The 23,302-nt window shown below is 40.4% G+C and overlaps 1 protein-coding gene across 3 annotated transcripts in view; it reads left to right on the top strand.

The window, feature by feature from the left end:
• Positions 1 to 23,302, top strand: part of Dock1 (dedicator of cytokinesis 1) — a 518,033-nt gene that overhangs the window by 58,367 nt on the left and 436,364 nt on the right. For all 3 annotated transcript variants that reach the window (XM_005402009.2, XM_005402010.2, XM_013503070.1), the window contains exons 4-11: positions 1,354 to 1,409; positions 5,345 to 5,441; positions 8,033 to 8,181; positions 13,326 to 13,461; positions 14,319 to 14,476; positions 15,542 to 15,623; positions 16,245 to 16,380; positions 22,536 to 22,608. In XM_005402009.2, coding sequence (XP_005402066.1) covers positions 1,354 to 1,409; positions 5,345 to 5,441; positions 8,033 to 8,181; positions 13,326 to 13,461; positions 14,319 to 14,476; positions 15,542 to 15,623; positions 16,245 to 16,380; positions 22,536 to 22,608 — 887 coding nt within the window. The remainder of the gene's footprint in view (positions 1 to 1,353; positions 1,410 to 5,344; positions 5,442 to 8,032; positions 8,182 to 13,325; positions 13,462 to 14,318; positions 14,477 to 15,541; positions 15,624 to 16,244; positions 16,381 to 22,535; positions 22,609 to 23,302) is intronic.

Raw genomic sequence — 23,302 nt, forward strand, 5'->3', positions numbered from 1 at the left:
ATTTTTTTTTTTTTTTCCCCCTTTGGTTTTTCTCCAGTACTGGGAATCGAACTCACGACCTTGCGCTTGCCAGGGAGGTGCTGTGCTGCTGAGCTAAATCCCCAGCCCCTCTTATCCTCACTTGAGACTGCAACTATTGGCATTATGGAATGCCTGTATGCACCTGCAAACCATCCTGGGATTGGAGGTGTCTTGGGATATCAGGGACTGGGTCCTCACTGTTGTTTACCCTTTATTTCCTGTTCTATTTCTCCCCTTTTTGTGATGGTACTTTTTTTTTTTTAACATGCAATGCATCCACTTTCCTGGTAGGCACGAGGAACTGGGATGAGTGTTACCTCTTAGCTAGCCCTGTTCAGCCATCTTGTTGCTCCATGTCCTTCCAAGCATGATTGGCGATCTGATTTCTGGATTTCCTATGTAGATATTTGGGGAGCAGATGCCAGAGGAAGCTAGTCCGAAGCTCCTGTTTCCACAACAGGTGCCTTGAAGCCATAGTGCACTTACTGGATTTTTGCTGTGTGCAGTAGATCTCTTGCAGGAAAAGTGGTCTGTGGCTTATGCTGCCCAAGACCTCAGCCTAGCGGCCCCATGTGTACCTTCTTTGTGTTCAGCTCTGCTTTACTGTAGTAAGGGTGTCGTTTTGATTGCTCAGGGAACAGGACCACAGCTCTTGATGAAACTTCTCCTGGAAATTTACAGACTGCCTGACACTGTACATCCTGTTGAGAAACTCTCTTTCTCAGGCAGTGTTCACCCTGGAGGTGTATGTGTTGCACTTCGGAGACCCAGAGCCCCACGTGAATATAAGCTCATTGTTCCCCCTACAGTTGTGCTGAGTGAAAAGAATTTGTCCCATCTTCCTGTATTTAACCACGAATCTCTCTGTTTGGAGATTTATGAGAAAGCCCCCATGGTGTAAGTCAGTGTTCAGTGCACAAGTAATAAGCAATGGTTTAAACCAACTTTCGATGACTGTCTGTCTTACCATTTTGAAGGGGGAACATTGTCAAGGACCATCATTAAGAAGTATTCTTTTTGGCATCAGTTGGCCTTTGATGTACCTGTGTGAAGGTCAGCACTGGAAAGGAGGGCCAACCTAAGGAGAAGACAAGGAACTTCCTGTGTCTTTTTAGAACTTTTCCTTTGCAAACACATTGTCTTAATTTTCTTCTAAGACGTCTGCAGACTCTGAAATATAAACTGAGTTACTTTACTCTATGTGAGCCTTAGCATAAGACTTTGAAATTAGTGATTATGCGACCACTCCTACCACCACCTTTTGGAGGTTTATTTGATTTGTCATCAGTATACATGTTGATAATAAAAACTGTATTTTTCTTTTCCTCAAAGGGTATATTTCCTGCTTCCTATATTCATCTTAAAGAGGCAATAGTTGAAGGAAAAGGGTAAGTCTGTTTTTCATGTTTAAATAATTACAGTAATATACTTGGCATGGCTGGTAAATATATGGTGGAGTACTGTTCGGAGATTAAGATAATAGCTGTGATTGACTGTGATGGTTTAGGAGTTTTGGGGTAGGAGGGGAGAGTTGTGATTGAGAGCTATATGTATTGCTTTGGCCCTTGAAAGAGTCTGAGGCCAGCACCATCGCTGCAGTCATTCTCCTTGAACCTGAGGTTGATTTTGGAAATTGTTGGCCTGGGTGCTCTGCTTTCTCTCTGAACTGCCCCATTTGGCGGAGACTTCATGGCCTCCAGCTCTGAGTCCATTTTTCTAGAAGACTTAGCATGCTGTGATACAAATGGAGTTTAGAGGGGAAGCAACAGTTGTTAAATTGAGACGCATATGAACTTACATTTCATCTAATTATGATGTATGTTTCCTAGAGGTCATCAAACTGATGTATAAGATCATTAAAAGGACATTTGCAGAACAGAAACCCATTAGGCAGGCATGGCAAATGAATAGCCAGGTGTGAACTTGGAAGAAGCAACAGTATAATGTTTTCTTTTTTGGTTTCTGCTACATCTTCACACTCAGTTAAATATGTAAATTATAAAATTACTAATCATATGATTACTGCATAATGACATCTCTTTGGCTGATTACAAAATTGCCTTTCCAAGTACTGTACTTTTAACATATGAAAAGGACTTCTCAGGCTCTATAGACCCATGATGCATAATTAAAATGAAGAAAATAATTCAGAGGTGTGAATGGTGATGGCCTGCAATATGTTTTTTTTTTTTTTTTAAGACAGGCAAAATGTTTTGTATGCAAAATTCTAGGGGGAAGAAAAAGAAAGTTTTAAAACTTTTACTCACTTACAAAAATAATGGAAAAAAGTGTGCATTTAATGTTTGTTTTACTAACTTCTCTCATCACCGGGACAAAATATGCAACTTAAAGAGGAGAGATTTATTTTGGCTCACAGTTACAGACTTTTTAGTCCATGGTTGACAGGATCAAACACAGAAACAGCATAGTGTAAGGGGCTGCAGTGGCAGAAAGCTGCTCAAGTCCTGGGAGCCAGGGAGGAGAGGAGCTGGGGAGGGAGACACACCCTCCGGGTCATGCCCGCATTAACCCACTTCTTCTGACCAGGCCCTGTCTCCTAATGGCACACCCCACTACTAACCTCCTTGATGGATGAATCCGCTGATGTGTATAGCACCCCCATGGACCAATCACTTTGCAAAAGACCTGTCAGTAAAGGAGAAAAGAAAAAAGGAAGAAAGGGGGAAAACACACACACACACACACACACACACACACACACACACACGATAGCTAAGATAATTGTACTACTGATTTCTGTTGCTTTATTGAAAGGAACAGCCAATGCTTAATTTTTTTTGACCAATTTTACATGCTTATATCTGGTAATCTGAACAACTACTTTGAAGACAATAATATGCAATATAACAACCATTGCTGAATTCTTGTTTTTTGAAATTCTGCATTGTTTCTAATTTTTTTATTCTCTTTAAAAAAATTAAAAATTAAAAAAAAAAAACCTGCCTGTGAGCACATCAGGATTTTGAGGCATATTCTAGGTCTAAAACAGAGCTGTGTTCATTTCCATTTCAGAATCCTTATACAGGTCAGCTTACATATGACTAATATATTTTGAAAAGCATTTTGGTCTGTATAAAATAATATGTGTAGAAACGTAAAGTAAACAAGCAGTTATTTCAATTCTCAGTTAGTAGGTCTCTGTTCACCCAGGCAGACAGGCAACCTGGAACCCAGTTGTTCCTGTTCCTGGGTCTTCTGGTCTGCGGTGTCCCATTGTGGGCAGTTAGACAGAGTCATGGTGAGACGAGGTAGAGATGCTGCCTTGCCCAAGCTTTGGGTTTCCTGTCACTACTTCTCACTCTCATTACCTGGCCCTGATGGCTGCTTCCACCCAACCTGCTTCTGTGTTCTCCTGGTTCACAATCCCATCCGTCTTGCGGGTTCTCTCTCTCACATGATCTCTATAAGTTTTCTTTCTTATAGGATCCCTTTTCCTCTGTGTCTGTCTCTTACGTGATCTCTCTCTTGCCTGGACCATTGTATCTCAGGACACTGGCCCTCTTCCACTTTCATACATCCTAAATGATTGTTATGTGTCTATTGTCTCTGATTCTATGCCTTCTCCCCCAGCAAAGCACTTCTGATTTTGTGCCCTTATTTCTAGGCTTTGCATGTCAACCTCTTCTTAGCGTTTACACTCTTAGCTTCTTTCTGTTGTTATCCTGACCCACTACTCAGGCACTTTACCTCTTCTTCCCAGTGCCTACTGCTGGCTTGGCTTTCTCATTTCTGTGTTGCCTCTCCATGGTGCTGTGGACTCTGTAGTTCTCTACCTTGAGCTGGATCTGGTTGGACCAGTGCTAGGGTTGGGACCTGTAGCCCTGTCTTTTGACATCTTCAATTGTGCAGGAACTAGTTACCAGTGAGAATCACCACCATTGGCTGAGCATCTGCTGTCCCATTCATTCTTTTCTTATTTCTAAATTTTAATTTTTTACACTGACAAAAGTTGTATAGTAGTACCTTGGTTCATGAACTCTTCTGTTTGCAAATAATTTGTTCACACACAAAAGCGTCCAACAAATTTTGCTTCTGTTTGCAAACTCTGCATCAGGTGACAAATACAACCACAGCCATCTTCCCTACACAGACAGCACAGTTGCTGATGAGTGATCCCACACTGCGATTAGAGAGTACCTTCTCCCTGCAGGCTTTGTAAGGATGATGTGTAGACTTTAATGAGCCACAGTTGTATCAAGACACTTACTGGGAAAGCTTGGTGACAGGCTTAGCAAGGAGTGTTTTAAGTCACGTTTCTCAGTAGATCCTGGTGTTGTCCCACCAGAGGAAGTGCTTAGCAGCAGTGTAGTGTATAGTTGGGAGTGGTCTTTCTTGCAGCCTCTCCCAGACACTGGGCTAGACCTCTTCACCGAGACCTCCTCCACCTTCAGTATCTGAACCCCAATGTGAGCCAGAGTCAGGATTCTTCCCACAGTTCTGCACCTCAAGTGATTAAAAGACCTACTGCAGTGATAGTTGGCCTTCCATGCTGGCTAGCTTCTGTTCTGTTCAGAATACATGGTAGACCCTTCGGGTCAGGTAGCCTAACTTGGCCGACCACAGATTTAGTCTCTCCCCCTGAACGAAATTATTCCCATCTGATTAGCATAGGGCCTGACCCAGACCAGTGCCTAGAAAACAATCATCGACTTGATAAAAAGCCAGTGCATATGTAGATAGTTAAAAAGGAGTCAAGGGTTAAGTCTTTGTAGGTGGAGAGAAAGGGCAAAAGGGTAGTCCGAGTTGAGACTGTATAGAATACCCATGGACATTTGAATACGCTAACCTCTTTCACATTTTGCCAAGGATAACTGCTTCCTGCATTATCATACTGAATTTTATGCATGATGGAAATGTAAAAATAGTCTTAACCCAAACCTGCATTTTAATACCACACAGACTGGTTGTAATTTATGGTATCACTAAGATAGATGAGTTTACATACTGCAAATTTACTTTCCATTTCTTAGACCTTGATGTCCTGAAGACTTTTAACGGGTATTATGTGCCTCCTTCATCTTACCTGGGTATTATGGGTATTATGTGCCTCCCTATCCACATACGAGGTGGATGACTTACATGTGGAATAATGTGTGAAAGTTCTCAAGCTCTGAACAAATTATACTTGTTATTCATCAGATCTTTATGTGTCTGGACACAGTCTGATTTGTATATTTTCTTACCATTTGCTTAAATACTGAACTCCGTGGCCTAGACTGGGAATGTGTGTTAGCTGAAGGTCACCATGGTTAATGAAGCCATGGACTCAGGTGCTTCTTCCTTCTCCCTTCTCTCTTCCCAGGCAACATGAAACAGTCATCCCGAGTGATCTCCCGCTCATACAGGAAGTCACCACCACCCTGCGTGAGTGGTCCACCATTTGGAGGCAGCTCTATGTGGTGAGAAAATGGGATGCTTAGTCAAGCTTCAAAGTGGTATTTCTGGAGCTGACTGTATCAGTGGGATGTTTGTCCTTTCCTAGAGAACTTCCGGCACTTGGTCTTACCTACAAAGGGCAGCGGAAGCATTATGTCCATTACTCCAGCACTATTGGGGGTCGTGTGCTTTTTGACTTGTGTTGTATTAGGGTGCCACTTACTGTGATGAAATGTGATATAGTGAAGGAAGGGATTGTTGATTTGCCTTGAGGTGGAAAGGGAAATGTGGTTTTTATTTTTTTGAAGCTTATATTTTGATAATAAAATTAAAATCTACTTTACGCAGAAATGAGTGCTTTTGTATGGATGCAGTACAGGGTTATTAAGTTTTGTTTTGTGTTTTTCTTTTTGCCATGGGCTAACTGTAGGTAATGCCTCTAACGGTTTAAGGAAAGCTACATAGTCTTCTGGGCTTAGCTGTGTTTGTGATGAAGTAGGGAAATATCTCAAATTCTAGCTTTGTGCACAGTTGTCCAGTTCTTCTGGTGGCGGAAGAAGTCTTATTAATGCAGAGAGGTTGGAGCTCTGACATCGTTCATTTCATATTCACTCAGGGCATTTCTTTGCACATAAATTCATATTTGCAGAAGATTACCTTTTGTTAAGCCTGTATTTCTATTCAGAGTGTTGATTTCTCATATGCTAATGTTATTATCACCAAGCAAGGGCTCTGGAAGGAAGTCAGTACGTTAATTTCTTGGGAACATAGAAGACTTCCTAAAGTCCCACAGCTGCTCGTTGGGCAGACTTGTTGTTTTTGATTATACAGTGGTTTCCTATAAATGCACAGTAATAAGCAGTTGCAGTAATTGTTCATCAAATGCACTCAAAAACCTAAAAGCGTAAAGTTAGCCATGAATGTTTTGGGTAAATCTGAGCAATTTCATAGTCGGTGTTTCATGTTCAACTTAGCAATTTTTAAACAAAAATATGGCAACAAAACAAACAGGAGTTGATGCTGACTGATATGTGAGTGGACACAGCTTTAGCAGTACCATCCTGGAGCAGGCATACTTAATGATCACCTGCATTTTCTTTTACAAATTTTACATTTGGCTTTGTACAGAGTCAAGCTGGAGAGGTTTATAATCTTTTATGTGCAGTTTTTGCTCTGCTGTGTGGTTATGAGAAGGCAGCAAGGTACTAAAGGTTTCAGATGTTTGATGTGACTTTAGGGAAATGGACAAGGGGAATTAGTAAGAGGAAAAGACACATAATAGAAGAAAAGGAGCATCATTTTGCAATAAATCATTATTTTTTATTACTTAGTATTCATTTCTTTATTTTTTTGGTTTTTGGTTTTTGGTTTTTTTTTTCCGGAACCGGGAATCAAACTCACGACCTTGCGCTTGCCAGGGAGGTGCTGTGCCGCTGAGCTAAATCCCCAGCCCCTACTTAGTGTTCATTTAAGAAATTAAAATTAGGGCTAGGAGTACAGCTCAGTGGTAGAGCATATGCCTAGTATGCATGAGACTCCAGGTTCAACCTCCAGTACTACCATTGCTACCCTCTGCCCCCAAAGTGAAATTAGAATGAGATTAGGAAGACTAGCTCATGAAATGTAAAATAGCTTGTTAGGGTGCTGCGTGATGGGTGAGTATAAGGATCTTAATCTTGGAAAGAAGGTCTAATAGTAGGGTAGTGGCTCAAACATATGGAATGGTGGATGTCATTTTAAAAAAACAGCAGTGGCCACATTTTACTTTTTTAAAGGGACCATGGTGATTAATATATTATTAGATATGCTATATATATAAATTACATCCAATAATATAATTAATATATTATTAGAGGTACACCTAGATTTCTTTTCATAGAAAGAACAGGTAGGTCATTTTTCCTGAAGGCAGTGCCTAATCCTGATGAATTGTATTCCTACAAAGGTAAAATTGTTGTTTTTCTTTGTACCATTGGTCCTATCAGTATACATAAAGGATGATAAGAAGCATGACTTTCGTATTTCACTTGAATTTTCCTTTTGGCACAAATGTTCTGAGCACTTGTAGATTGAGATTCAGTGCCTTGCATATGGAGCTCTGCATGTACTCTGTGGGGCACAGTGCCAGGGGAACGAGAGCAGTATGGGACAGTCTGTGTTGCTCCTCTGACATCTAGTCCACAGGGTCCAGTTCCTCAGTGCAGGAATGGCCCATAGTATTCTGAAGATTGTCTTTAGGTTAGCAGGGAGGCAGATCTTTAGGCTGGTACTAATTCAGGCGGGGTGCTAAACATTGCCCTTGTAGCTCAAAGTCAGGCTTTGAGACTCAACATCCAGCTCTTGTGCTCAGCTTCTTGATTCAGTGGTATTTATGTACTTGAGAATGTTGAATGGAGTCCTGGTGGTATGAATTCTTATTCTTTCAATCTTTTAATGTCTTATAGGAGCCAAATTCTATATGTGTTCCCTTTTATGCTGAAACATCTTTTAATCCTATGATATAGTCCATATACCACATATGTATTTGAAGAAATATCCATTCAGTATGATTTTCTTCCACAATGTTATTTTATACCCCAAAGTCCACATTGCCTTAATTTTTTTTCTCGTATAGCAAGATAACAGAGAGATGTTTCGAAGTGTGGGGCACATGATCTACGACCTTATTGAGTGGCGATCACAGATTCTTTCTGGAACTTTGCCCCAGGATGAGCTCAAAGAACTGAAGAAGAAGGTCACAGCCAAAATTGATTATGGAAACAGGTTTGTTTGTTTGGAAGGTGATTTTATGCTTAAATTAGCCAGCTTAGTAACATATATATAAACCTCCAGGACACCAAAATTATATTTTATCATAAAACAAAATTTCTGACGTCAAAATCATGGCATGGTTTTCATTTTAAGAAGGATGAGGTACTTTCTCTCATATTTTGAAAATCAGGAGTTTGTCAACTCATCCTTGAAACCTGTTCTTTTTGTTCTCCAAGTGGCTGGTGCCTGGGTAGCTTGTCCTTTTTACTGTTTTAAAAGGAACTTCACAGTGATTCCCTTCAGTAAGGAAGCAACTTCTGCTTTCTGCTCACTGTATTTTACTTTGAGTCTGGACATGGAGGTATCTTGTACAGTAAAGGGCATCACATTTCCTTCTGTGGACTGCATCAGTTCTGATAGCAGGAATAGACATTAGAAGTAACTGTGAAATTGTCCCCAAGGTAGGCATGCCAGATTTCACAAACAGAATTATAGCCCTGCTATATTTGAATTCAGATGAACAACAAATACTTGTTTTATTTAAGTATGTCTCTTGCAACCATTTCCATGTCTAGCAGGCATCCACCGATGTCTGCTTGAATGCTTTTAGTGACAGTATGCTCAATACCCCATCCAGTATGTTCCAGTGTTAGCAAGCATCTTCTGATGCTATCAGGAAAAGAAGGGCTCTGATCCTAATTCTGCCCATTCTGTAATCAGAATGGGGTCATGTTTTCCCGTCTGTAGGGGCAGGGGTCTGTAGGCATGAAAAGAATAGAATAGGAGGACTCGTTGGATTTTCTGGCTAATCCTGACTAGAAGGAGTTAAAACTGTACCAGAATAATTTCCTTGGGAACAGTCTGAAGGACATGGGGGTGGGCAGAATTGAAAAGGCAAAAGATATGGCACTGGGACTTGCACCAAAGGACCAGAGGGAAAGCCGACAGGCAGAACACAGAGAGAGCCAGACACACGAAGCCAAAAAGCCAAGATCGTTGTCCTTCCTCACTTCCAATAGAATACAGGGGAGTTGGGGGAGGGGGCTGCCTAACTTTTGTGCAGGGTCTCATTCAATGTATACAAATATAGAGAGTAATACCTCGGTTCACAAGTGCCTTTGTTTGCAAACAGTTGTGTTTGCAAACAAAAGCATTTAAGAAAATTTTGCTTTCACATCAGGTGACAAACACCTGACCACGGCCATCTACCCCATACAAACACATACACAAACACAGTCATCTTCCCCAAAATCATAAAATGAATTAAGTTTGTAAGCTGAGGTACCACTGTATGTGTATATATGTATATATTCACTCTGGGGTCACTGTATTACTACAATAGATAGCCACACATCACCTTACTAACTCTAATGTAATCATGGATAATCCTCCCCCTAACCATCCAGCTGCTCACCTGAGAAATAGGACCTGGTCAAGGACTAATAAACAAATAGAAAGAAGTTCAGAAGCCCACTGAAAGAAATGTTCACACAGGCAAGGGGGCCTGATTTAATCCCAGGGCAGCCCAGATAGCCAGCCAGCTTGTGACAAGTTCCAGGAAGGGAGAAGGGTCCCTGTACCCGTTAAAAGAGGCTGAAGGCAAAGGCCCTCAGATTCCCCATCATTCTGGAGCCCCTTCCCCACTCTTGGGGCAGCTTTCTATCTTCTGCTTTTTCCTTCTTACATTTAAAATGCCTTCCTTCTTTAAACTCCGTCTCTTTAATTCATTACTGGTGCTGAGATTAAGATCTCATTTAGCTGCTCATCCCAGTGGGGCAGCGGTGCTCACACCCAGATGAGATGTACTTGATACCTACTTGGTTGTTCCTGTAAATCAGAGCTGCAAGAAGCCTTAAAAATGATCTCTTCACATGGTTCCTAGATACTTTTAATGTCTGCAGTACTGGCTGGAGATCTGTCTTTATAGTGAATTGGACCATACTGGATAGCAGATTGGAAAATTTCTGGTTCTTCCATCTTGCTCCCCATTTTATATACTGAGATGTGGAGGTCAGAGTAAGGAAGGGATTTACCTCCAACCAGTCACCTGGAAGGAGCCCTGGTTAGACCAAAGTATCTTTGTGTAAAATCAGAATTAGTACATAATTTTGTTTTCTAGTAAATCCTGTTTTGAATTGTGAAGTTTTTAAAAGCCATATTATGACCAATATGAAAGATTTGGAGTAGGCATTATAGGAGAAGATTGTGGGATTTGTTGTGTTGTTTCTTCCCAGTAGATCATATACTGCCGGCCATATGATATTAGACGTTGTAGTGAAACACATTACAAGACCACCTGCTTAAAAAACAAACTTTTGGATCTTTGATTTTATTTTCTATTGAAGAATTATATTTTTGAACTTATGTTCCAAGACCACCTGCTTATTTTGGTTGCAGGAAACTACCTAAGTATATTATGTCATGGAATGATGTAGTTAAGAAAGAGTTTCCAAATGTAATTTACTACTTTGATAGGAAATATGATCCTTAATAATGTAATATTTTGTCCAAGGACCTCAGTCTACTCCATAAACTCTCTAAAGCCTAATAATGTTCTGTGTATATTTTTCTGTCCCTCCTTCAGAAAATGAAATAATGCAAAGTAAAATCATAATGTTGAATGTTTGACTTGAAGATGGACAGATTTATTAAGGATTGGGTATTTTGTGTCTTTTTCATTCATCACTTACTTGTTCTTACCTTTTTTCACTTGGTAGAGAAGAGCTTTGGAAGTGATCACCTTCGAGAATATGCTGAAAATAATGGACTATCTTTCCAGAAAAATGCACATACTTAATATACACATAGCCCACATACATGTACATGGAGCCACAGACACACTCAAAGTCATATACATGCACACACACACAGACACACGCAGAGCTACAGACACATAGATGCATCCACACATACTGTTTTGTATATAATTTTAGAAGGGGTTCTACTCTCTTCCTCATAGACCATTTAAGATTTCATGGCCTTAGTTTTTATTGGCGTTAGTTCATCTTCCTGTGGTGAGATGCACTTTCATAACAGAAACTTACACCACATTTAGAGCCAGCTGCATCGTGCTTGTTGAGAAGAGGGTGTTAGGATGGTTGATGTGACAGGCCATGTTAGATGATGCCGTAAGGAGCTTGTATGCAGAGTTCAGGCTCTGGGTCCTGTAGGTGTTGGATAAGATATATAATTCCATGGAGCTTAGGTTTCCTCTTTTGTGAGGTGGGTTTGATTAGGTCTCCTGGAAAGACTGAGGTGAAGATTACTTACAGCATGGTAGCACAGGGCCTGGGCCTTGTAATATTCTTTGAGGGAGTCTAATTCTTTCTGGACTGCAGGACCTTGTGGTGGGCCCTCCCAAAGCCAGGTGCTTTGTAGTTGCATCCACACTAGCATTAGCTCTGCCCATACCTGTATTGACCCTGCCTACCTCTGCCCTGACAGGCCCACAATATCCATTCCACCTGTACCAACACTGATTCTTACTGATAGAGGCATGGTTGGGAAGGATCCTGTTTTGGGCGAGGACACTTCCACATAAGCGTGTTACAGAGGCAACCAGTGAGACTCTGCAAGGATTTTTTTCTTTTTAAAATGTCTGTCTGTTTCTTGTAGGCACCCCGCAAGTATTGCACCTACTCACAGTGATTTTTATGGCAGTGCAGAAAGCCTGTGATTGTTTGTTTAAAAGCTCAAGTCCAGTTGGGTCTGTTTCACCTTCAGTAAAGCTTGTTCAGTCAATATGAAGAGGAAATAAAGAGAAATTTGCATTTGTGTTCCAAAAGGTGTAGTGGCCCTGCCTGTCAAGAAACTTACCTCTAGCTTTAAGGCGTGTGCTCTTAAGAGTTGCCAAAGTCTAGCTTGATTGCTTGGAATGTTTATTGGTGATTCAACCTTCTACTGAAACTTGTGACTGTTAAAGATGCTTTCTGACTGCAATTTATCATGTTTTTGACAAGATTTTCTTTCCTTTGTCATATAGTTAAAAAAAAATCACTTCTATAGACTTGTCAATAGCAGGAATACTGTATAATGGCAGATATGGTTAATTACCTGCCCTACAGCCTGCGTAGTTTTGTAAATGAAAAACCAGAACACACCACCATAATACAACTCTTGATTTCTTTCTTGATATATAATTGCCTTTATTTTTTAAAATAAAAACTTTGGCCAGGCCAGGTATTACATACCTGTACTCCCAGCACATGGGAGGCTGAGACCATCCTGGGCTATCAGTGAGTTTAAGGCAGGCTGGGAATACATGGCAAGAGCCTGTATTTAAAAAAATAGTAAAAATTACCTGGTAGTTTTATTGAATTTGAGGAATTGGAGAGAATGTTGTCAGACAATGTTCCCAGCTACAGAATGGACAGATTTATTAGCCAGATGTTGCTTAGGTTTTAAGTTGGCTACTATATTTAGCCATCTGGCCAGGAAGTTCCTTAACATTATTGTAGATAGCAGCCATATGTTCTGTGTTCAAAAACAATAGAACATCTTTATTGAAAATCTTCTGGTGCCTTAATGAAGGGATTAGAACTGACAGTAGACAGAAGGAAAGTCCTGACGGATCCCGCTAGGGATAGTGTTGCATAACACTGTGTGATACATATGTCTGCTTCAGTTTTTCCTTCTCCTTTCCCTCCCTAATCCAATGGTGGTATCACAGCCAGCAACTTAATGAGTTTGAATACATGGGCCTGCAACTGAGTGTACATATATATATATACAGACATGTATTTGTTTAATTAGTGTGCCTTAACCATCCATAAGAGTAAGCATGTAGCTGCATGTATACATTGCTACGTGCACATACACATTTTATATATGTGTATAAATAGTGTGCTTTAACTGTCATACTTTCCATAGCAACTGGTAGGGCACATTTCACTTGCGCTTTGTGGATCTGTAAGATTTCTTATTAGAAGATGAAGTCATTATTTCACTGGAAGTAAAAGTTAAAGGATTTTTAAATTCCTCCAAGGTATCTCATTTTCAGTAAAAAAAAAGTGACTTCACAGAATTGTGTTACCTAATATTTGTGGATGAGCCTGACTTTTTATGTTTACTTCTGGTCAGTGACTGAGGCTTGAAGTTGTACTAGAAAATTCAAATCCCTTGGTTTGTGTCCATAAAGTTCTGAATTTTCATTCTAGAATTCTTGATTTGGACTTGGTGGTTAGAGATGAAGATGGGAATATTTTGGATCCAGAACTAACTAGCACAATTAGTCTCTTCCGAGCTCATGAAATAGCTTCTAAACAAGTGGAGGAAAGATTACAAGAAGAAAAAGTAAGTTCAACTCTAATATGCTGTTCAAATGTGGACCACATTTTCTCAGTAACAGCTTTCAATATTAATGAAATATCAAGGGAGCCCAGAATTTGCACTAAAAAAAAAAAACCTGACAAGGAGCAATGGCACAGTGTGTTTCAGACAGCAGTGCATGGAATGGAGCCTGGTGCTAATGGCATAAGCAAATTTTATCCCTGCTGAGATGTATAGACCACTGTGTTTCATTGTAGAAGACAGGATTTTAGTGACCTTGGCTATGTCCTCATTTGTCAAATGGGAGATGATATTTGGTTCTGAATTTCCTGTCTAATAGTGGTAAGGGGTGATATATTCTAAGCTTGATGAGGGCAAAGAACTCATGTTTGATTTATCTTTTCCTCTTCTGTGTTCTGCAGTGTTATCATATGCATAGTACATACTTAGAAATTAATGGTTTGATTGAATCATCTGTTAATTTAGCAGATGTTTATTTGGCATCTGTTGTATGCCAGGTACTGAGGACCTAGTGATGAATACAACAGAGATGTTCTTGGAGGATTTGTTCTAAAGACAGAACCAAAAATTAAGCACCTCCATATATAATCAGCATTCCAGTGAATCAATTAGACACCTGAAAGTTCTCTACCTTTGGAAACATGGAGTACAAGTTCATACGGGACTGTGACCATACATAGGGTGCTGGTTTTTACTTAGATTTGTGTGATTTGAGAATGTGCAGTACAGAGAAGGATGTAGCTATGTGAATGGCATTGCTAGAGAAACCCATGAGGTGCACACATTTTTCAATTCTGTAGGGAATAAAAAAGCAAGAGTTATCTAGGATAAGCTCCTGTTGACTTTCTTTCCATTCACAGTCTCAAAAGCAGAATATGGATATTAACAGACAAGCTAAGTTTGCTGCCACTCCTTCTCTGGCCTTGTTTGTCAATCTCAAAAATGTGGTTTGTAAAATAGGAGAAGATGCTGAAGTCCTCATGTCTCTTTATGACCCTACGGAGTCCAAATTCATCAGGTAGGTGACTTCCATGGTTGCAGCTTTGCTGTTGGTTATGATTCAGAAAATGGCACCAGAACCTGCTAAAGGCCCCCCTGAGAGCCCTTGAGACAATTGGCTTCTGGCTTCTCCCCAAGCAGCTCAAGGAGAACAGGGTGATAGTGGCTAGCTGAGGCTCTGGGCTGGGTAGAAGTCTTCTTAAGTGGAGATTGCTGTTTGCATATGGAGTCACCCATGATCACAGGGGCACTCTTTTAATATTTTAGGGACCCAGCTGAGGGTTGAAAGTAATACTGTTTTCTATGTTGTCATCATAGGACTTTATACTTCCAGATATCCCACTTGTCACTTTTCAAGGTTTTGATCTCAAAATGTCATTTCTGTGACTTTTGTCCTGTTGGTATTTCTCCAAGCAGATAGGTGGAGTACAGTGTGTAGAATGGTCCCTCCTTCACAGCCTCACAATTAATATTAGCCAAATGAAAACATTGGCAATCCATTGTTTTCTCTTGGCCTTCATTAAAATTTTCTCTTTGTCTAGATGGAAAGATTGTGATTGAACTATGTGTGAAATATGTTTATGTCCGTATGTGCATGTCAGACTCTAGTGTCTTTCCTTTGTGCTGTTCAAAATTAGTGTATGACTGAAACAGAACAAATGGGTGAATTTACTCTCACTTCTGATAAGGACTTCATTTCTTTTTGACATGAGATACCATTTATGTTTTCTGACATACTCTGTTTGTTGTGAATTCTCAAATAAATATACATTGTGATGAATTTAATGCTACGTTCATTCTTAATTCACAAGTGGCATTTTAAAGGTTATAACTTGAAAAGCCTATTTGTGAAGGGCTCCATTACAATTATAATCCAAGACATTTGCAATTAAAATGTCCCAAGGTGTTTGTGCAGTACTTGTTCACTGATTATTTGCTCTATTTCATATTGTTGATATTTTTAAACTTATGGTTGCCTGTATAGTGAACCTCTGTGGCATTAATTATAAAGCAATGTGGATATACATTTGCTGCCCTGTTATATCTGGAAAATTAATTTACTTTTATTTCTTCTGTTTTCAAGTGAAAACTACCTGGTTCGCTGGTCAAGCTCAGGATTACCTAAAGATATAGACAGATTACATAATTTGCGAGCTGTCTTTACTGTAAGTGTATTCACAGGTACTTAGTTGCCTTGTTCCCCATTCTAATGACTGTTTTCAGGGACTTACCTTTGAGGTTTTTCTGCAGTAATACCTGGGTGCTGGGGATGCCTATAATACAGATTGGTCTAGGATAAGTAGTGCACCTTTGGAAATTTGAGTTTTTAGTTCTCCTTAGAATCACTGTGGCAGATGGGTATAGTGGTGCCTGCCTGTAATCCCAGCTTTCTGGGAGGCTGAGGCAAGAGAATCACACTTTTGAGTCCAGGCTGAGCAATTTAGACACCTACTGAGATCCTGTCTGGAAAAAAGCAAAAGATTTGAGGACACAGCTTGCTGTGAAGGCCCTGGGTTCAATCCCTAGTACCACCAGCAAAAAAATCCCCCCAAAATAAAAACCCACAACAAAGACTTACTCTGTTACCATGGAACTGTCTCTTCAATTTGTAGCTTAAGTTCACCTAACATTAAGTGACTATTGTTATTCATCCTTTTTGTCATGTGAATAATGTTAAATTGCTAAAATCTGATTCAAGAAAAGAATCTGTTTTTTACTGTCCTTTTCAATTGGACTTGTATTGAATAATGCTTCTCTAAAATAATTTATGGAAATAATATTTCTAGGATCTTGGAAGCAAAGACCTGAAAAGGGAGAAAATCAGTTTTGTGTGTCAGATTGTTCGAGTGGGTCGTATGGAGCTAAGGGACAGCAACACAAGAAAACTGACCTCTGGGTTGCGGCGACCTTTTGGCGTGGCTGGTAATCCATTTCTCTCTTTTTCCTTGAGACTCTCACATCCTCACCTTCCCTTTGAATAAGCACTGCTACTGAATATTGGACAGTGAGTACCTTTGTTTTATAAGCTTTGCTCGGAGAGAGAAAAATAATCTCTTTGTTCTTTTCTATGTGGTTTCAAGTCAACCTGCTAAATGATGATTCAGTCTACAAGTTTCATATGTAAATCTTATGTTTGGTTTTAAAGCAGGTTATGTCTTTCCCTGGGAGAGATCCTGACCCATTTCCCAACCTGTGGGAAAACCAGACAGTGGAGGGTTTCAGGCTTTTGGGACTTGATTATTGATTTGGGCACAGACTGGTGGGAGTGGTGAGGAGGCACGAGGAGGAAACCATGAAGAGGACACAATTGCCCGGACACAGGGCCTTTTTACTGTCCATATTTCTCTTTTTTTGCTTTTGGTGGCAGTGCAGGGAAAGTGACAGGTTGTTTTTCTCTGTTGAGGAAAGTTAAGTGTCCCTAGGAAGTTCTGTAGTTGACCTCTTAGCATCACACTCTTTTTCATAATTTTGGGAAATGGTTTTCTTACTGTTTTATGGTTGCAGTGGAATTTGGTTAACCAGCCTCCTGATACTTACTTTTGTCCTTTCTCAGATATTTGGGAACCATACTATATGAATAACTATATTGACACAATTTTTGAATCTTGGTTTATTGCAGTATTTCTTGTATGAATGACTAGGGAAAACATTATTTACCTTGCCAATCAGGAAACTCAGAACTTAGTTTTTTCCCCCTCTTTTGAAAAGACTTTTCTGTTTAGTGATTTTATTTTTAGAGAACTTTTTAGGTTCAGGCAAAATTGAAAGAAAATATAGACAGTTCTCATATGACCTTACCCTATGCTCCGTCTCTGTTGTCAGCGTTTCCCACCAACTGGTACATATATTGTAGTCAGTGAAGCTACAATGACATGTCACCATCACCCAAGGTTCAAGGTTACATGATTGTGCCGTGTGGCATGTGTGTCCTGTGGTTTGAACAAGTGAATGGTGTGTATCCATCATTATAAGGTCATATGGAATAGTTTCACTGCCTTAAAAGTCCTCTGTGCTCATTTTAGATATCTTTGAAAAACTACATCAGATCATTTAAATGAGTGATTGCTACTTTATAAAGTATAAATAATAAAATGAGATAGGTAGGCATTGTGAGAAAGAAGCACATTAATTAAGTTGGCATCCATTTATTAGTAGGACTAATCAGTAGGGTGTTTCAGTGGTTTTTTAATTTATGAGTGAATTCTTGAGGGTAAGTTGCCTTGTTGAGGTCCATTGGGATTTGTGCTGGGCAAATCAGTTACATTTTTATCACTTGTTACTTGCATACCTACTTGAAAAGTATTCCTCTACTTTTCAGATCTTGTAGCATGTTGCATATATACTGTTGAGATACCTATAATTTTTCAGCAATTTTCCCTTTCCTACCACTATGATATTTTAAGAAAATATTTTGTATTTGTCTTGGGTATATTAGGCTTCCCTGAAGCAGTCAGAGAAATTTTGGACAACGTAGGTAAGTTGAGCCTCTTTCCAACACTGGTGCTGTGGATTCATTGGTTATTAGATTACCAGGGAGATTACATTAATAAATTACTATGAGCACATCATTAGATTTGTTAAAAATCAAGATGAAGTCTAAACGAAAGGCTGGCAGTTTTCTTTATCTTTGGATCAAAATAGGGATTTTCTGGCTTGCTCTGGTTCAATTTTTATGTTCCAGGAAGTCTTAGAGAGCAAGACATGAGGAGGTTTGTTGTCAAAGTTCCTGCGCTGCAGGCGTGACCTCTTGCTATTAGGAAGCAAGAAGTGAAGTCAGGCATTAGGTAGGAGTCTCCTGGTTCTTGGACTTCTCCCGGCATTGTGGAAGCCCAGGCTGGCAGTCCTGATAATACCTTGTTCCTGGAGGCCTCTGGGCCATGGTCCAGTCCCTGGAACTTGGATCTCTAGCTGTGAGGTCACCACTCTTTTGTCCCCAGATTGTGGATGACCATGTGGATATCCCCTCTGGCCTCTAATTGCTTCTGTCTAGACTGGTCTTTGGCTCCTTCCTCGTCTGTCTTGTGTCCTTGGTACCTATTTGCCTTGGGGTTGCTAGAAACTGGGTCTTAGCTCTACGCCTACTGGCCCATTTTGGCCCAAATACTCTGGAGCATGGCCTCTCCTTCTGCTCTGCTCTGCTCTGCTCTCACTGCATGGGGTCTTGCTCTGCTATGAGATTGAGAAGCCCCCAGGTGAAATGCTGCAGAGACTGTTGGCAGCCCTTGCCTTCTGCTATTGGAGTATTTCAGGCCGGGACTTGTTAGCGTTGGTTTCCAGGTCCCTGATTATGGACCTCTGCTTCTTTCCACTGTCACAGCTGCCCAGAAATTGTTTGTTTACTTGGCTCAGTGGGCCTTCTGGATGGTGAGGTTCCATTTATCCCTGGGTTCTACCGCTGATCACATTGTCCTCCATGGTCTTCCTGCAGGGCCACTTTTCTGAGACCTGGTGGCTGGTGTCTTTCTGTAAATTCTAAGTAGGACCTGCACGTTCTACTTGTTTAGTGGCCAGTTTCCTCCTGGTCACTTGGTTTGGCAGACTGCCCTGTCCCACCCATTGGGTATTGGCGTTCAGCACATCCAGGGATCACATTCTTCCTCCGCATTACAGGCATCTGCCTCTCACAGCACATCTCTCCACTGTACTTTCTCCTTCTTGTTAACAGGGAACACTTCTCACATGTGAGAAGGGTGAGAAGGGTGATTAACTTTTTGGTAATCGTATTCTACCTATTGGTATGCAGCTCCATTTTCCACACGCAAATTTAATTTTGAGGCTTTCTCTAGAATGGTTTCTGTCTGTGTCAACAGATCCCAGTTTCTTAAAAGGAGAAAGTATTTGTGGGCCTTTAAGCCTATAGGTTTTAGTCTTTTATTGAAAATGGTATGTCACATTCTTTTCTTTTAAACCTTTTGATAATGTAAGAGTGACAGTTATAAAAAATGAAAATTTTATGAAAAAGAAAGATAAGTATGATTAAATAAATCATTCCCAATTTTATATAGTGAGGGTAGTAGCTTATGATTGTTCTGGTATATTTCCTTCTATTTTTACACACACACACACACACACACACACACACACACACACTTTTGCAGTACTAGCAATTGACACCAGGGCTTTATGCATATTAGGTAAATGTTCTGCCACTGAGCTATAACCCTAGCCCTTTTAAAATTTTTATTTGGAGACAAGGTCTAACTAAATTGCCTAGGCTGGCCTTGAACTTGAAATCCTCCTGCCTCAGCCTTCCATGTAGCTAGTATTACAGGTATGCACCCTGGCTGTGGCATATTTCTTATGGTATATAATTTTTAAAATTAAAATCAATATCATATCATACTAAGGCTGGGGAGTGTGCCTTAGTGGCAGAGCATGTACTTAGCACACCTGGGCCCTAGTTCAATGCCCAGCCACTGAAGAAAAAAAAAACAAAAATCAAAAAAGAATATTTATCATACTGTATCCTTTTTGTTTGTTTATTGATTTTTTTTGTTTGTGTGTCTTTTTACCAGTTTAACTAGTCTGGGTATGATTCAGGAGTATTAAGTTTAGGCACATTGTATCTGTATACTTTCTAAAAATCTTTATACTATGAACATTTCATTTTGTTAGATATTTTTCAAGAATTAGGATTTCTGGTGGCTATAGTCCGTAGCTGTGTCATTATCTCAGTAATCCTTTACTTTGGGTCTCACAGAGTTTTCAGCTGAAGGTGTCAGTGAGCGCTTTTGAATGTGAATGAAATACCAACGCCCTCTGTGCTGGAGGAGAGCTCCTAGTGGTGGAATTGGTGGCTCAGGGGCAGTGTGGTTTCTTACTATCTCTGTTCCTTATGCCCAGTTGCTTTGAGCAGGCTGTCCTGACACCTTGGCCCACCAGTGAGATGGAGCTATCTGGAGCTTTCTGGCCTCTCTCTCTGCAGCATGTTTCTCACCCCTCACCTTCTAAGTTGCTGTCTTTGCCATGTTTGGCCCTTCTTTGCTGTTGTCCTGATACCACCACTGCCTCCGCCTCTTACTCCTATATCACTTGAGGCCACCTGTCTCCTGGGCCTTCCACACAGTTACCTTATATGTGATCATGGTGACTGCAGCTGCATTCTCCACTTTTCTCAGGTTGCCCCTCCTACCTGAATGTAGAGAGCTGGGCTGTTATTTTGGGTGTTTCCCCTCCAAGTCATTCATTTTCTCCTTTGGCAACAGAGGCATTTTGTCTAGACCACCTTGAGAGCTTCCTAGGCATAGGCCTTCGTGCTGACCAGCAGTGAGGAATATCCTGTAGAAGGTGACTTGACTTCACTCATCCCTGAGCTTGGGGTGAGCGGTCCTGACGGTACTGTCATTAGTTAATACTAGTAGGACGAATGCTGTTTTCAACACAGGGTGCTCAGGCAGAAGCTGCCTTTTTTCCTTACTTGCTTGTTGCCTTTCTGAAAATGGTTACTGAGACTGCAAATATTCAGGGTTTGGGACCTGAAGATTTGGCATGGGGGGTCAGAGGACTGAGGAGATGCACAGTTAGCTGGTGTGATAAGTTGTGTCACAGAAGAAAAGGACCGCATGCATACAGGAGGGCCACCAAATGGGCTAACATGCAGTGGATGCTCAGCCACGTTCAGACTCACTTTGCCCTGGCTATGGCTGATTGAGTGGGCTGCTGCTAATATAAGCTATGTTTCCTTATTCCAAAGTGGTATTAAGAATGTGGGCTTGAATATATGAAAGATCCCAGGAATGGGTGAGTGCTGGATTTAGTGCCCATCACCTGCAGTAGTGTTCAAATCTGGGAAAGTCTTTTACCAGGTGAAGATTTGAGGTCTGACTATTTATGTTCGAGCAGCCATTACTTGGTATTCTAATTTATTTGGGATACTTTGACCTGGATCTCTGAAGACATTTTTGGCTTATGGTCCTTATTGGTTCCATGCAGTAGGGTGACAGTTTCCCTCAGCACACACTCTGTCTGCACCTTGGGCTCTACCATATCAAGCAGTGGACCCTGTGCTGCTTTTCTTACTCTGCAAACCTCTCACTCCTTTCGATGGGGGATAGTGCAGAAATGACAATTGTCCCCATTTTCAGTATGTGATGCTCATCCCTAGGGAAGAGTTTATGCAAAGAGAAGAAACCAGGTGCTCTGCTTGGACATGTTTGGCCACCTATGGTGGAGTGGATGCCCAAGAGGCAGAGTTTGGGTCCAGTGCCTTCTAGGGTTATTCTTGGGTTTTCTTGCTCTTCCTGTTGTTACCAAAGGCAAGAGGCATTTTGTTTGGAAGGTAAAAGTAACTCTGTTAATCCCTGAATGCCATCAGGTGGTAACTTTTAATACAGACATGATGTAAAATGTATCAGCCTTTCTTCTGATTTCAGTGAGCCTGGAATACTCAAGTGATGCATTTGTGAAGGCAGCTTAATAAAATAGAAAGAACCTAGGCACTGGAGGTTTTCTTGCATTGTGACTTTGAGTATGTTCTTTCAGTCCTGTCTGTGGCCCTCACTTTTCTCAGCTGGAGAGAGAGTAAGTTGCTGAGGATCAATGTTGAGTGTCCCTGTGAAGTGGCATTCACAGACATCCATATGCATGGGATCTCTTGGTAAATTATAGCCACTTGCTTATTGTGTTGTTATTTGGGGTGTGGTGTGTGTTAGTATGAGTAGGGGAGCCACTTGCCACATGTGGCTACTTGAATTTAAATGAATGAAATTGAAGTAAAAATTCAGTTCCTCCATCAAGCTTGCCACTGTTTAGGTGACCGCCACTACAGAACATTTCCGTCATCACAGAATGGTCTCTTAGACATTGCTACTCCAGAGTGACAACTGGGTAATTGGCAAAGGAAATTATTCAGTGGAACTCTGCCATTTGAGCTCCAGTTGCGCCGGTGCCAGCGTGTTTAGATGACTTAATTTGTCTTTCAAACATGGAAATAATTTAGACTTGAACAGAAGAAAATTCCACCATGTGGCTTATGGTGTAGTTGGCCAGAAGATAATCTGATGTTCCTTTTTTTGTTGTTGGTTTACTATGATTATAGCACTTCAGCAAAAACAATCTTTGTTCTTTCTTGTCCTCAGTGATGGATGTAACAGATATAATAAATGGAAAAGTAGACGATGAAGATAAACAGCATTTCATTCCCTTTCAGCCGTAAGTATGGAGCAATACAAGTACTTAACTAGATATACTGTGGACATCCTATGTTTGTAGCAATAATCTTTGTAATTAATTTTCTACATTAAACCTAAGTTGGGATGGATTATTTCACAATAATGTAAAATCTGTTTAGTCATTTCCTTAGCACATGGAATTTTTGGTAGCTACAGGAATCCAGGGTTAAAGTTTGTTTATGGCTCTGGAGGTAGATATTTACATGTGTTCACTGAATTATCTTATCAGAAGAATACTTACGATCCTTCTCTGAGTGTGAATGTTTCTTTACATAACTGATTTATCCTAGGAGCAATTCACATTTTCGAAATATAATACTTGCAAATTTATTGCAAGAGGTTCCTGTTTTAAAAAATAGGAAACCAAACAGAATAATGATGATTTCTTTTATAAAGCAAGAAATAATACCATAAAGCATATAATCATGCTGCTGATTTTCCCATCTTGGTTTTTGCTCAGAGTGGACTGTATATGTACTTGTTTTTTTTTTTTAGACTGTGTCTTTAGAGAGGTTCAGGAAACATGGAAAAAAGCTCTTGGGGAAGATGTACTAAATTGTCTGATTTGAGCCTAGAACCCATGGGTTAAATCAAAAGAATTAATGTTTGTTTCCTGGTGATTGAAGCAGGAGGGTTCCTAGATCATGGTCTTTTCCCAGTTCAGGGGAATTCCT

This window comes from Chinchilla lanigera, unplaced genomic scaffold, assembly GCF_000276665.1.
Source record: "Chinchilla lanigera isolate Chin_1 unplaced genomic scaffold, ChiLan1.0 scaffold00076, whole genome shotgun sequence".
NCBI classification, from domain to species: Eukaryota; Metazoa; Chordata; class Mammalia; order Rodentia; family Chinchillidae; genus Chinchilla; species Chinchilla lanigera.